The 13,458-nt window shown below is 35.2% G+C and overlaps 1 protein-coding gene across 6 annotated transcripts in view; it reads left to right on the forward strand.

Moving 5' to 3' along the window:
* The window catches only part of PHKB (phosphorylase kinase regulatory subunit beta), a 256,746-nt gene that overhangs the window by 207,958 nt on the left and 35,330 nt on the right, over positions 1–13,458 (forward strand). For 5 of the 6 annotated variants that reach the window (XM_056812257.1, XM_056812258.1, XM_056812256.1 and 2 more), the window contains 3 exons: positions 535–592; positions 3,306–3,396; positions 6,344–6,546. In XM_056812257.1, coding sequence (XP_056668235.1) covers positions 535–592; positions 3,306–3,396; positions 6,344–6,546 — 352 coding nt within the window. Of the gene's footprint in view, positions 1–534; positions 593–2,113; positions 2,205–3,305; positions 3,397–6,343; positions 6,547–13,458 lie in introns of all 6 variants that reach the window. The other variant, XM_056812255.1, reaches the window with a different exon arrangement.

The raw sequence follows: 13,458 nt of genomic DNA on the forward strand, positions 1-13,458 counted from the left end.
GGCAAAGAAAAGCAAAATGTAGTTCCCTTCCTCATAAAACTTATAGATTAGTGGTTAATGAACAATGAGATTTCTTCACAGTCTACAATATTAGTTCCACCAAGCTGATTGTTTTATAGTGTACTCATTCTTTTTCTTCTGTATAAATAGGTACATTTATTTTTTAATTTAATTATAGGTTTTCCACATTGAGTAAGTTTCAGTTTAAGGAATGATAATGTACCAAATTCAAATCTCCAGAGATTGGAAGTCAACAGATCTTGGATATTAGCACTTAATATATTTTAATCATATGTTTTATATGTCATGCCATGAAATAACTCCGAATATTAGTGAATTTATTGAAAATACTGATCCCATCATAAATGACTAAAATTATCTTTGCAAAAGGACACCAGAATAACCATGACATGCATTTAATAACAAGTTTCCTTTGCCATAACTTAGAACAACTGACTACCTTGATAAAGTACCATGTGCCAGTGGGTGTTCAATAACTATTATATGACTTTGATAGTATTATTTCATGTTTAGGTACTGTTTCTGATCATATTGAGAGAGTCTATAGAAGAGCTGGCAGCAAAAAACTTTGGTTCGTATTCAGTATCATTATTGTTCTTTGTTGTTGTTGTTGTTGTTGTTATTTTTGGTGACATAAAGATAAAGGTGGCTTTTAAATTTAGGAGCCAAAGTAATGATAGCTGCTCCCTCCCTCCTCCACCTACTCCTCTTGAACCACATTACCATCTGATTCTCTCTTCAGATAGCAGCCTCTTTCTCCATAATTGTATCAAATTATGTATAGGCAAAGACTTCTACAGGAAGTTATTTTTATTTTATGGCTTTTCTCCAATCCTCCTCTCTCTAATCTGGAGTCACAAGCTCTCATTCTATGCAAGGCCCTTTCCTCCTATGCAGAAAACCTTGGAGATATAGAAAGAATTACAGCTCTGCTATATTCTGCTTTTGTTACCTTAGGCAAGTCATTTAACATTTCTGAGGCCCAATTTCTTCAACTATAAAATGAGGGGACTGAATGACCTCCGAGTTCCCTTCTAGCAATAAATCTATGATTTTGTGACATAATCTACCTAGAGAATAGTTGACTTAAGGGCCACAAGTAGCTGATTCTTTTAACATATGTTCTATACTGGTTCCAGTAATTTGGGTCCCCTCTTGAAAATAACTAACCTTCATCTATTAGAAGTGTCTTCCTTAAAGGGTGGTTTAATTTTTCTTATGTATGTAGAGACATAAGTACTCAATTTACCTCAAAATAGCTATGGCTGGTTGAGTGATCATCTGACCACTGCATTTCAAAATTAGTTTATTAACTACTGTAGCAGAAAATGACATATTTTAGATGACATTTTATAGATTCTTTATATATATACATATATATAATATTCTAAATATGCAACAAAACAATATAAAGAAACTTCCAAAAGAATGTTGTCTGTCTGTTCTAGGTTATGTTCCATCATCTGCAAAATGATGGGGCTGAAACAGATGAACTTAAAGAACATCAAACATTTTAGAATTCAAATCTTCTCTCCCTACTGTGACCCCTGTGCTACTACCTCCCCTATTGATTATTTCTAATCTATCCCCTGGATGTCTTATTTACACATAATTATTTGCATGTTTTCTTACCCATTAAACTGTGAGGTCTTTGAGAGCAGAAATAGTCTTTTGCCTTTTTTTAACTTTCTGATATTCTCAGCACTTAGCACAATGTTTGGCACATAGTAAGTAAATACTTATTGATTTCAAATGTGATTTTTTGGGGGGCCATTCACAAAATTACTATAAATCTAATACCTAAATCTTTAAAATTCTATCACACAAATATTCCCACTGAAGGAAAGCACTGTAGCCAAATAAATTTTGCCTATCAGATTTTAAATGTAGGGCTCCTGCCTTATTTTTGGTTTGATAAAATCAATATTGTATAATAACTTAAATTTTTATTTGTCACAAAATGAGACTTGTATCGAATTGTGGAGGGGAAATAATTGGCAAAAATTGAGTGCAGTTTTGCTTAGATGGACCAAATCTTGGAAGTCTTATTTCTTTTATTTTCCCTCTGGTGGCTGTCCCGTGACCCACCTAGGTTGGCGGTGCGCTATGGTGCTGCATTTACCCAGAAATTTTCTTCCTCTATAGCCCCCCACATTACTACTTTATTGGTACATGGGAAACAGGTAAAACTGTGTGCAGGTTGGAAAGTGGCATTGCTTGACATGTGTGAGTTTCTCTGCATTGGATGAAATAAATGTATGTTCTTTGGGAATGCATTCTTCTCAGTCTTGTAATGCGTGGGTGAGGACAGCCTTTTCCCCAGAAACAAAGTATGAGGTTTGTTATCTCACTAACTCCATTAGTGATTGGCACCTTTAAGCCTTGTCCCTTCTTTTTAGTAAAAGCTCAGGAATTTACATGCTCCTTCACCTCAGTTAAACTTTGATGTACCAAAAAATGACTACCAGTTTAAAATTCAGTATTTTACATTCTTTTGTTCACTTAAATAGGTCCATATCTAAGTTTTGACTCTGATTAAGAGGTAATTTTATTTAATCTGTGTGTATGCCATGGATCTGCATGTTCTGTGCTTTAAAACAAGAAGAACAATATTTGTGCTTTCCATATTCTAAAGACTTTTCAGAAACTCTAAAATGGCAGGGTGAATCATTCCTCAATCCCTTTTACCATACTATTTAAAAGAACTTTCTGACCATTTCTATCATTTGCAGTAGCCATAATATTCTTGGTTGGGATGAGGAAGAAGAGGACACTAGAATCTCATTATAGTGCTGTTCACTTGAAACCCATTTAAAAGGAATTAATTACTGAGGTATCTGAGGAAACTCATTATAATACAATTAACTTACAATATGGTTCCCTAAAAAAACTTCATGAGACTCCACTGCCATTTTAAAATGAATTTTCTTTTGCAAAGTTAAAAAAGTTATTGATGTATATCCTTTATACATTAGAATGCATATAATACAAATGAAAAGTTTGGTTAAACATACTCAATCTTAGAACAGCAGAATGATACACAAAAGAACTGTCAGTTAATTATGTATATATATTACATAGTTTGTAAGTTCCTACTCTGCCCTTCATCACCCCTGTGGTATTAACTTTAAAGAATCTATAAACCCACTGTGATTTATTAAGTTACTCAGTTGAGAAAATATGTGTTTTTAAATAGCCCCATTTGGAGACTGCCCTCAAACATGACTTGAATCTATTAAAATAGCATTTAACATCCAATGGGATTGCTCTCTTCTTTGCCCTAGGTCGGTTGTGCGCTGCGCAGCGAGTCTTTTAAATAAAGTAGTGGACAGCCTTGCACCTTCAATTACTAATGTGTTAGTTCAGGGCAAACAGGTAAGTCTGCGTTTTTCAGACTCTAATCAAGGCCTCATCAAAAATCTTTCTGTTCAAAATGTTTCCTTCCTTCTACTTTGAAAACCCATACTGTCACACATCACAGTCCTAAGAATAAAATGAAAAGAAAGACTCCTGACCTTCTTTAAAAGGAAAAGAATATCACAAAAGACTCCTTAAAGCAAAGTCCATAATAAAAAGATAAATGTGCATTAAGTAGGTAGGTGATGTCCTTTTCTCATTCAAGCTTCTTCTGAGCTTTGACTTTCTTTTGGATTCTCTTTGGTGCAAAATGTGTATTAATGTTAAATCAACTCAAGAGAGCTTCCAGATACAGAGAAACTGCATCTCTTCAGAAGGTTTAGGGAACCTAACAACATATTTATGAAGAAATTGCATGAGGACTTATAGTAGCATGGAGAATGGCAATCCTTTTTCTTTCTTCTGTTCAGCATTTGACTTGCCTGGCTTAATCTTTGCTTGGTTATAATGATAGTTTGCTTGCTTCTGTTTTCTTATCTGGGGAACAGTGCATTACTATACTTTCTTGACAGTAGATGCAACAAATTATCAATAAGGTAAGGTTTAATCATTTGAGGTACTTTTGACTCCATTTGGTGAAATCAACTCAGTGCCCATATCTCAGATCTCTTAATTAGTGTTAAAAATTTAAGTGAAGAGGGCTTAATATCCAGCTTTTACAATATGTTTGTATAACTACTCGTTCTTTTTGATAATATATAACAGCAAAAATTAAGTAGTAATTGGCTTTATATAACTTTTTTTTAAGGCTCAAATTGCATCCACACATCATATTGACTGTTTTCACAACATTTTTTATCAAGTAGCTGGGTGGTAAAGTGAAATAGAGTACTAGACTTGGAGCCAGAAGTCCTTCAGCTTCTGACACTTAGTACTTGTGTGACCCTGGAAAAACCATTTAACCTCTGCCTGCCTTATATATCTCAGTTGCATAAGGGGGATAATTATTGTGCCTACCTCTCAGGGTTGTGAAGATAAGTTAGGTTATTTGCAAAGCACTTTACAAACCTTAAAGTTCTTTCTGTTGGCTATTATTGTTGTTGTACAGAGGAAGCACTATTATCTCCATTTGTTTTATAAGGAAAATTGAGGTACTTGAAAATGACTTCTGCAAAATACTAAATCCCAGTTTATTGCTGTACAGTCCAATGTCCTTTTCACTAGACTGTGTTGTCCTGTTTTTTTAGACCCTTACCTTTTGTCTTAGTATTAATTCCAAGATAGATGAACAGCAATGTCTGGTCTGGGCAATCAGAATTAAGGGACTTGCCCAGGATTACACAGCTAGGAAATATTTAAAGCCAGATTGAACCCGGGTCCTCTTGACTCAGACATGGTACTCTATCCACTGTGCTACCTAGCTCTCCCAACTGTGCTGTCTTTCAAAGTAATCAAAAGTGCCAGAAAAAATGAATGTACATATATAGCTATTTCCCCCTTAAAATTTGGTCCCTAGGTTACCATGATAAAACATTAACTGAAATGAATATAAAACACTAGAATAGTCTTTGGAGGTCTTTGTACATTCCCAAGAGGTGGCTTTGACCCAGTGATTCTTTGACATTCTCACAGAACTTCTGTCATGAGGTTATTGTCTCTTAAGGCACTCCTCATGAAGGAAGAACATTCTCTGAACACCTCTTACTGAGAGGAGGAGGAAGGTAACCAGCAACTACTTCAGACAGCCCACTATTTAAAGCTTTGCTTCTAGTTGGACAAACTTTTGACACTGATTAATTTCCTGCATCTCAGCAACTTACATTATAACTAAAGCTTTGGCACAATGTTTTCAGTTCTCTAAGCAAGCAGGAATTTAGAAAAGGATGTTTAGATTGCAGGCTACCTCTCTTGTGACATTGTCCAAACTAAGAACTGAAGCAACAGATTAAAATGAAATTATTATTTGGTCTTACTACTTCAACAGGGAGTGACACGTATCTTGGTTTTCCAACTTAATAAATGTAACATTTGAACTAATTAATAGCTCCACTCATGATATAATGAATAGGTGATGTTCAATTTTCAGCCCAGAAATTTCTTTTAGACCAACAGACTCCATAATGCCTCACCTACTTTCTCTTTCTCATCACTTGAAAAAATCAGTCTCCTTAGATATTGTATGTATTCCACTCTCTGTTACCCTGACCCCTGATAGGGCTGGGGATAAGGGAGACTGAGGTAGAATCAGCTATGGCATTTTATGTGGAAGTACAAATAGGGAGGAGAGGAACTGAGACCAAAGTATTAGAGTGTACTTTTCAATAGCACTTTACCTTTAAAGATTTACTGTTCCCTATGTTTCTGTCCTCTGCAACCTTGCCCTGTAGTTGAGAGATGAATCAATAAGTATTTACTGACCACTGAAAGTCCTTAGAACTTTGTTGGATTACACTGCTGTCCATGAAAGATACCTGTCCAATAAGAACCTACAGCCTTGCCTTTAAAAGACAAATCTTACAATACAATATAGTTTATAATCAAGGGCTAAAATGTATGATCTAAACCTTAAATATGGCAAGAGATCAGAGAAAGGTGAATGTGAGTGCAAGCTAGAAAAATGATAGGACTGAACTACATTTCTCTCTATGTAGTCTAGCAAGAGCAATATAACATTTACCAATAATGTAGGGTACTAAATTCAGTCAGAGTAAATAACCATAATCTATCCTAAACCCTTTGCTACTTCATGTACTCTTGTATTTTGGATCACCCATTACATCACCACCAGAGTTGTAGACCAGACTTTGAGAACTGCTCCTAGAAATATGCCAAACAACTAAATATTTACCCTGCATCTTTAGCCTGTACAGTGAAATTCAACCCAGACTGACTTTGATTTTTTTTTTTAATTTCAACTTTTAGTAGCCAGGAGCTTTTGATACTCATCTTTTAAACTCATTTATAGGTAACTCTGGGGGCCTTTGGGCATGAAGAAGAGGTGATCTCAAATCCTTTGTCTCCAGGAGTGATTAAGAATATTATCTATTACAAGTGTAATACACATGATGAAAGGGAGGCTGTCATTCAGCAGGAACTTGTCATTCATATTGGCTGGATCATATCTAATAATCCCGAATTATTCAGTGGCATGCTGAAAATACGAATTGGGTAAGTAGAAGGCATTTCATTTTTATCAATGGTTTACTTAATTTAGATGAAGGAATCATAGCCTTTAATGAGCTCTGCCATTAAGTAAGTTAAGCATTTTGGAAGGTGCATAAAATCTTGGGCCATAAAGACATTGCTTATTGTTTTTTGAGTAAACATCATGTTAGGAAAGAAGCATTTAACTCTGCATATGCCTAATTAAAGCATAGAGGAATAATTTTCTCTGTTGGCAAGATCAAGTCTGGTGGGTTTAAAAAGCTATAAATTCATGGGAAATACTTTGTACTTAAAAGAGGGAAAATTATAAAACTGGCTGTAAATTAATAATTTTATTCATTCAAAATAGTAGGGGGAAAAGATGGAAAAATAGGAGAGAAATATGTTACTTTCCTTGCTGCTATTCAGCTTGCTATTCAGTGGCCACCATTAGGGTCCCTAACCAGGCTCACAGAGAAGTCCAGCCAGCATCAAACACAAGAGAAAAGGCCAAAATCTTCTCTTGCCTCAGCTTTTCAAACTTTTTCTCCTCCCACTAATTCTCACACATCATGGGAGCCAACTGTGACTTTCTATTTTGCCCAGGGGCACTGCCATGGACATCCACCTTCCCCCTGCCTTCCATTTCATGATCTCTTGGCTTTAGTGCTGCCTTTTTCTGGATGCCATTCTATCCTTATGACCCAATCCACTCAATGATTTCCTTCACACAATACTCTCCTTTTGCTCCATATATACAATTTGATCAGCCTCTAGGAAAATGGTTAGCTCAGTGAAATAGAGAGTGTGAAACACTTAACAACAGAGAATGAAGTAGACATAGGGCTTGTGGAAGTCTGGGGATATTCAGTGAGGAAAGGGAGGAAATAGCCTTAGAAGCATGGTTCTTTTAAAACTTTACTGCTTTTATCTTGTATGAATAACTTTTAAGACATCAAGCCTTGGGCATTTGTGAGAAATTTAAATTAGACTAAGAAGGCTTTGTTGATGTTGAATATTTTCATCAAGAATCCTACCTCTTTTAGGGTTGTGGGGATAATTTTGAATATGTTAATTAAGGACTAGACTATTTTTCCAAGGAAGCTTAATTAATTATATATTACCTTAATAGATTAACTAGGCAAAAAAGCATTTGTTAGATTTGAATTATAATGTATTTTATTTACCATCTTTCCCCCCATTTATTTTGGTGGGGAAATATATTACCATTTTCCCATAGAATTAAACATAACCTTCATCCTTATGCCTATTAAAATTTTTTCCTTGAAGATTTAGAGACATTTAACATCACACTTAAGAATGGTTCCATTTTGATATATTTTGACCTGTTTATTTCAGTCTTTTCAGTTCTAACCTCTTGACCACATATTAGGAGATTGCAGATGGAAAAAAACACTTTATTACCATAGTAAAACATTTATCTGAGACAAGCTATAAAGTATAAGTTACTATTCAAAGGTGCATACTGTGTAATGAGTGTTATAATTAGGAGGTCCTCTGAAGGTGTGAGTCATTCTACCAGAGCCTTAAACAAAGCTTTATAGTCAAGGTTAACAGTTTTCCAAGATTTTATGATGCCATATTTTTTCAGTCCCTAGCAATTTTCCCTTTATTGCTGATCCAACTTTTTGAGGCTTAATTTATGTCCTTTTCATCAGTTGTACCCTCCTTTCTTGAATCACTAAATCTGACCTAAAGCTTCCTAGACTTCATGGGAACAATATATATTTAGTGTATTCTAAAAATAGTTTCCCTACTATTTTATTTCTTCTATTCAGTATTCAGTTTGCTTATCATGAGAAATATTGCTTCTTTCCTTTAAATTCTGTGTCACCAAAGACATAAATGTCAGTTTTGTAGCATATGATTTGGTATTTATCTATCTATAGTAGAGAAACTCATCATGGGAGAATTTACTAGAAGCCTTAAATTTTCATTGTCCTGAAGTTCATCTTAGAATTAATTTTTTGCTTTATATTCCCATTGTTCAAGTAAACAATAACGGCCTCTGACCCTCCTTTTTTTATGTATGTGTCCCTGGAATGTCTTTAGCGTAGTTTAATGGTGGATGCTGCTAATAATAACCTCTAGCATTTGTAGATAAGGACTAGCCTAGTTGAATGTTTGCATAGATCTCTTTTTAAATGGAGACAACTCAACTTAAGACCCTGATATCAATTGAAGCTAAGGACTATAAATCTAAACTGTTCCCATTTCCTCTAGTGCTTAGCATAGTTATTATGCTTCTATGATCATAATCATCAAATACCCTAAAGAATCCAAAGCCTTACCATCTTTTACATTATTGAAACTCAAGAACTTTTAGCCCTTTTCTTATTCTCTGAAGTTGAACCCTCATATATATGATCTCTCCCATAATTAGAGTATGGGCTTCTTGAGGTCAGTGATCATCTGCATTTTTCTAGCAGTGTTTTTTTGCATGGTAACCACTTAATAATCTCAGGGAATTATGAGACCTCAGAGTTCATCTAGTAAACATTTTTCTTGAATAGAAGTCATCTCTACAGCATCCTTGACAAATAATTTAACCCTTACATTTAATCATTTTCCTTACTTTTTACTATATATATATATATATGTATATGTTGTTACAAGGGAATCACTTTAAAAGAGTCAAGTTCCTAATTCTGTTACAGCTATTTATCCTTTATGTTAAACAGTGCCATCTACTGACAGAAGGTAGAACTGCAAACAAAATTAACAATTAAATTAACTATGATTTTGAGGAGTCTAGTTCAAATTGTGATGCTATTTCTTGCCTATCTAAAACGTCTTATTATCCAAAAGAATATTTCACTGTGGCTCTATATAGTATTGTTCCAAACAATTCTTATAGTGATAGGAGGCTTGGCATTTTGCCTATTTCTCCTCAGGAAGAAACAGAGTAATAATTTTGCTGAACTAAAAGCTCACCATGAATAAAAATTAGAAAATAACTTGAGGGGGGCAGCTGGGTAGCTCAGTGGATTGAGAGTCAGACCTAGAGATGGGAGGTTCTAGGTTCAAATCTGGCCTCAGACACTTTCCAGCTGTGTGACCTTGGGCAAGTCACTTGACCCCCATTGCCTAGCCCTTACCACTCTTCTGCCTTGGAGCCAATACACAGTATTGACTCCAAGACAGAAGGTAAGGGTTAAAAAAAAAAAAGAAAAGAACTTGAGTGACCTTGAAAAGAAGCTAGAGGAGAGTCTGGAGGAATCTCAAGGAAACTAACTCGAGTGACCTTAAGAATCTGGAGGAGAGTTTGGGGCAATCTCAAAACTTATATAAAAAAGCATTGAGAAAAGCTTGAGAAATCCCTAAAGTAAGAAGGGAGACTTATCTCTCAACACTCCCTCATCATTAGAGGCAACTCAGTCTCTGTCCAGTCCTACTCCATGAAATTCTGCTCATACTAAAAACACCTCAACTCCTCCTCATCCTATTCTAACTATCTCTAAATCTACCCAAACTTGTTCACTCAACCTAGTACCCCACCTACACCCATTACCTATTCTATGGCAACTCAAATAAACAAACAAACAAAAAAAAGAGGCAGAAATAAAAAATAATTTTGTTATATTTCTATTCCTCTTAAAAGGAGTACCCACCTTTAATAAGAAAAGAGATGTAATTTCACTAAGGTGTCATACACTACCCCCCCCCAAGATATTGAGAGATTCAAGCAAAAAAATATCCCTTTTTTTGAGGATGATCCAATTGTGATTATTAAAAAGCTAGAGAGATTTTTTTCGCACATATGATCCCAAATAGATTTATATTGAAAATTTGCTCCAAGCTTTTTTGACAGAGAGAGAAAAATAAAATTGTTGAATGTTAATACCTTCTGGATTGCCTATTAAACGTAAGGGTCAAATTAGGAATTTTGACAAAATAAGAGGAGCTTTTAATAATTTAAGTTTAATGAGAATATAGTAGAGTTGTAAATTAATATTATCCCTTTAAGCCAGAGAAAGGAAAAGTTCTAGGAGCTTTTAACAATTAATAGTTGAATTTAATTAAAATAGAGATAGTAAAAGAATATAGTAAAATAAATATAGTAAAAGAGAGAAATATAGGAAAGAGGTAGAGAAATAAAATTTCCTAATGTCTATACTAGTTATCCTATAACTACCTATAATTACTACCTAAAACCACCTATATCTACCTATATCTGCCTATAACTAACACTAATAATAACTACCCCACAAAGTTCCAACCTATTTCAGTCCAATCAAAACCAACCCAGTCAGTGTTTAATCCAACCCCAATTAGGTCTGTCAGCAAAGACCAGCCACCTTCCAAAAAGTTCAAGAAAGAAAAAAAAAAAAACAACCCTAAAAGCCCAAACCAAAAGTCTAAAACACAAAAGCCAAAAAGCCTCTCAGTAAGTTCAGATCTGCCTTTTATATTCCAGTAACTAAACAAAACCCATAACCCCCAATGACCAACTCATGCCCAGTAGCCAAATTCCCCACAACTGCCAGCCATTACTCAGCAACTGACAAACTGACCAACTGATGCTGGCACCTTTTTATACTCTTTCTCTCCCTCACTTTCTGTCTCTAGGATTCCTCCTTCCTTTCTCTATGGTTTCTCCTTCCTGCCTCTATGATTTCTAATTTCTGTCACTGTGGGATGGTTAATCCCGACACAACTCTATGGTAAGAGGACCTCCAGGTCCCCCATTAAATTAAAAGAGTTATAAAGAATTTTTTTCAATGCCTTTGCTTGAAGATCTCCAGTGACAGAAAAGCAGGGGATGACATGCACAAAATTTACATTTTTAGAAATTGCAAACTCTAAGAATTGTAAAGGGCCTCAAAGATCATCAAGTCAGATGCATAACTGATCAAAATCCCCCTCTATATTATCACTAGAAAATCCACTATGTGCTTAGAGAACCCATTCTAATTTTGCAAAGCTCTAATTGATAGGAAGTTTTCTTCTTATCAAGCCAAAATCTCCCCTTCAAACCCAAGCTCTTAGCTCGTCTTCTGAGACTCAGTAGAATAAATGTAATCCATCTTGTATATAACACATCTCAGGTACCTGTAGACTACACTTATACTCTCTAAGTTTTTTATACTTAAGACTAAATGTTCCCAATACCTTGAATGAATCCTCATATGGCATGTTCCCTGATCTCCTCCCCATACTACTTGAAAGCTTCTAGAATTGCTTCAGTTTATCTATATCCTCTCTAAAATGCAGCAGACAAAACTGGACATGAGTATAATTTTGTTATAAGATAGAATTATATAGAACTAGCACTGCCTAGAATGGCCTCTGTAGCATAGAATAGCATTAACTTTTTTGGAAACCATATTAATATTGAATATTGTAAATGCCAAAACTGTAAGGATAATTTTTAGTGTTTTGACTTAAAATCTAAAATAAGTGGTCACCATGGGAAATTTCCAAATATGAAAATACCCAAGTCAGCTGGGACTTATGGAGATTTTAATTAATAAAGAAAGAAGGAATTAAGGGAAGGAGAGAGAATTAATTTAAACTGCTCTGGCTCAGGCTGAGCCAAGCAATAGAAAAAGGCCTAGGCCATTTGAGCCTAAGGGGAAGCGAGTCAGTCTTATTACTTACCACAAGACCATCTCCAAACAAGCTCCAGTCCTCCACTGAATCTCCTGAACTCAAATTCAGAATCTCCCTCCACTCCAAACTGAATTGCTCTCCAAACTGATTTAAATTGTCCCTGAACTGTTCCTTCGCCTGATTTTAAAGAAATTTTTCTCTTATGTCACATCCCCTAAATTTTCACATCTACCAATCATAGTAGACACTTTTTTCCCAGGAATGCCCATTCTTAGTTTTCGCCTTTTATGGTTTTCACCTTCTCTGGTTAGATTAAATCTTCTGAGTACTTCACACCTCTTTGTTAAGCTTGCCTTTTGTAAGTTACTTGACCTTTTTGTGATTAATTTAACCTTTACAGGTACTTAACACCTTTTTGTATTAGATCTAAAAATAGACCTAGCTTAAGGTTCTAGCTTTACTATAAGGTATGAGTTGGGGACTTTCATTGTTCAATCAGGAGTTTACAACTTTATCTTCCCCTAAGGCACTGTCTGAGTAAGGTGGAATAATTTTAAAGTTCCCAATACATTCCTGTTCAAGTATCTCCATTGTTACAATAGGGGAATAGCTGAACCAAATCTTCTAAGGTACAGCCTGAGTAATGTTTAAGATTCACAATATGCAGCCCACTAAAATCCCATAATCTTTTTTCTACAAGCTGCTATTTCCTAGGTAGTTACATGGTACAGTAGACACAGTGATAGGTCTACACTTAAGAAGACCTGAATTCAAATCCAGCCTTAGACACTTATTCACTCTTTGACCCTAGGCAGATCATGTAACCTTTCTTTGCCTCCATTTCCTAAACTGTAAAATGGGGGGGGGGGTGATAGTAGCATATACTCATAGAGTTGTGTATCAAATGAGATATTTGTAAAGCCCTTAGCATAGTACTTGGTGCATAGTAGTTGTTAAATAATAAATACTTATTCCTTCTCCCACTCCCCACCAAATACTTTGATTAATTCTGTGGGTAATATATAGGCTAAAACAGAGAAAGGGACTAGAATCATGGAGGTCACAGACCAGGTGTGAGATAATGAAGGTGGTAGGAATATGAATGTAAATGAAGAATGAATGTGAGTGGCATCATGAAGAAAGACTTAGCAAGAAATGAATAAACTGCACAAGGAAGAAGAGTCAAGGAGCAAATGTTCATTAAATCACTCATTCATAGAATCAATGACTCAGAACTGGAAGTGACTATAGAGGTTACCTTGTCCAACTTCCTTATTTGTACAAAAGAGGATATTGTTGTTCAGAGAAATAAGTGAATTTCCAGGGGCACAGAACCAAAGTAGTTGCAGAAAAGAAGTTTGA

Source organism: Monodelphis domestica, chromosome 1, assembly GCF_027887165.1.
Source record: "Monodelphis domestica isolate mMonDom1 chromosome 1, mMonDom1.pri, whole genome shotgun sequence".
Lineage (NCBI taxonomy): Eukaryota > Metazoa > Chordata > Mammalia > Didelphimorphia > Didelphidae > Monodelphis > Monodelphis domestica.